Source organism: Penaeus monodon, chromosome 29 (genome assembly GCF_015228065.2).
Source record: "Penaeus monodon isolate SGIC_2016 chromosome 29, NSTDA_Pmon_1, whole genome shotgun sequence".
NCBI lineage: Eukaryota > Metazoa > Arthropoda > Malacostraca > Decapoda > Penaeidae > Penaeus > Penaeus monodon.
Window position 1 is genome coordinate 33,963,707 of NC_051414.1, and position 344 is coordinate 33,964,050.

At 47.7% G+C, this 344-nt stretch overlaps 1 protein-coding gene across 1 annotated transcript in view; it reads left to right on the forward strand.

The window, feature by feature from the left end:
- Window positions 1-344, forward strand: part of LOC119591851 (glutamate [NMDA] receptor subunit 1-like) — a 21,804-nt gene that overhangs the window by 5,118 nt on the left and 16,342 nt on the right. Inside the window, exon 5 of the mRNA XM_037940595.1 lies at window positions 115-215. Coding sequence (XP_037796523.1) covers window positions 115-215 — 101 coding nt within the window. The remainder of the gene's footprint in view (window positions 1-114; window positions 216-344) is intronic.

A 344-nucleotide genomic window follows, 5' to 3' on the forward strand; every position in this document is an offset into this window, starting at 1 on the left:
ATACAAATTATACACACTATCCTTTATAGAGAGATAGAGAAGGGAAAAAAAAACATTTATACGCACTATCCCTCCGTCAGACCGTCGTTTATACTAACTGCCCCTCGGTTGCAGATGGAAAATGTGATCGAGTTCGAGCCCGGCCTCAATTCCTTCGTGGACAAGCTGAAGGAAATGCGGGAGGCCTCTGCGAGAGTCTTCCTTCTCTATGCCAGGTACGCAGGTCCTTCGTGCGCGCGGGTTGCTGGGGGGAAGGCTATTCGGATATGCTGCGAAGGTCTTTTTTGTACAAGAGCTAGATGCATACTAAGAGACACTTTGGAACGCTTTGTGTCTGCATAAAG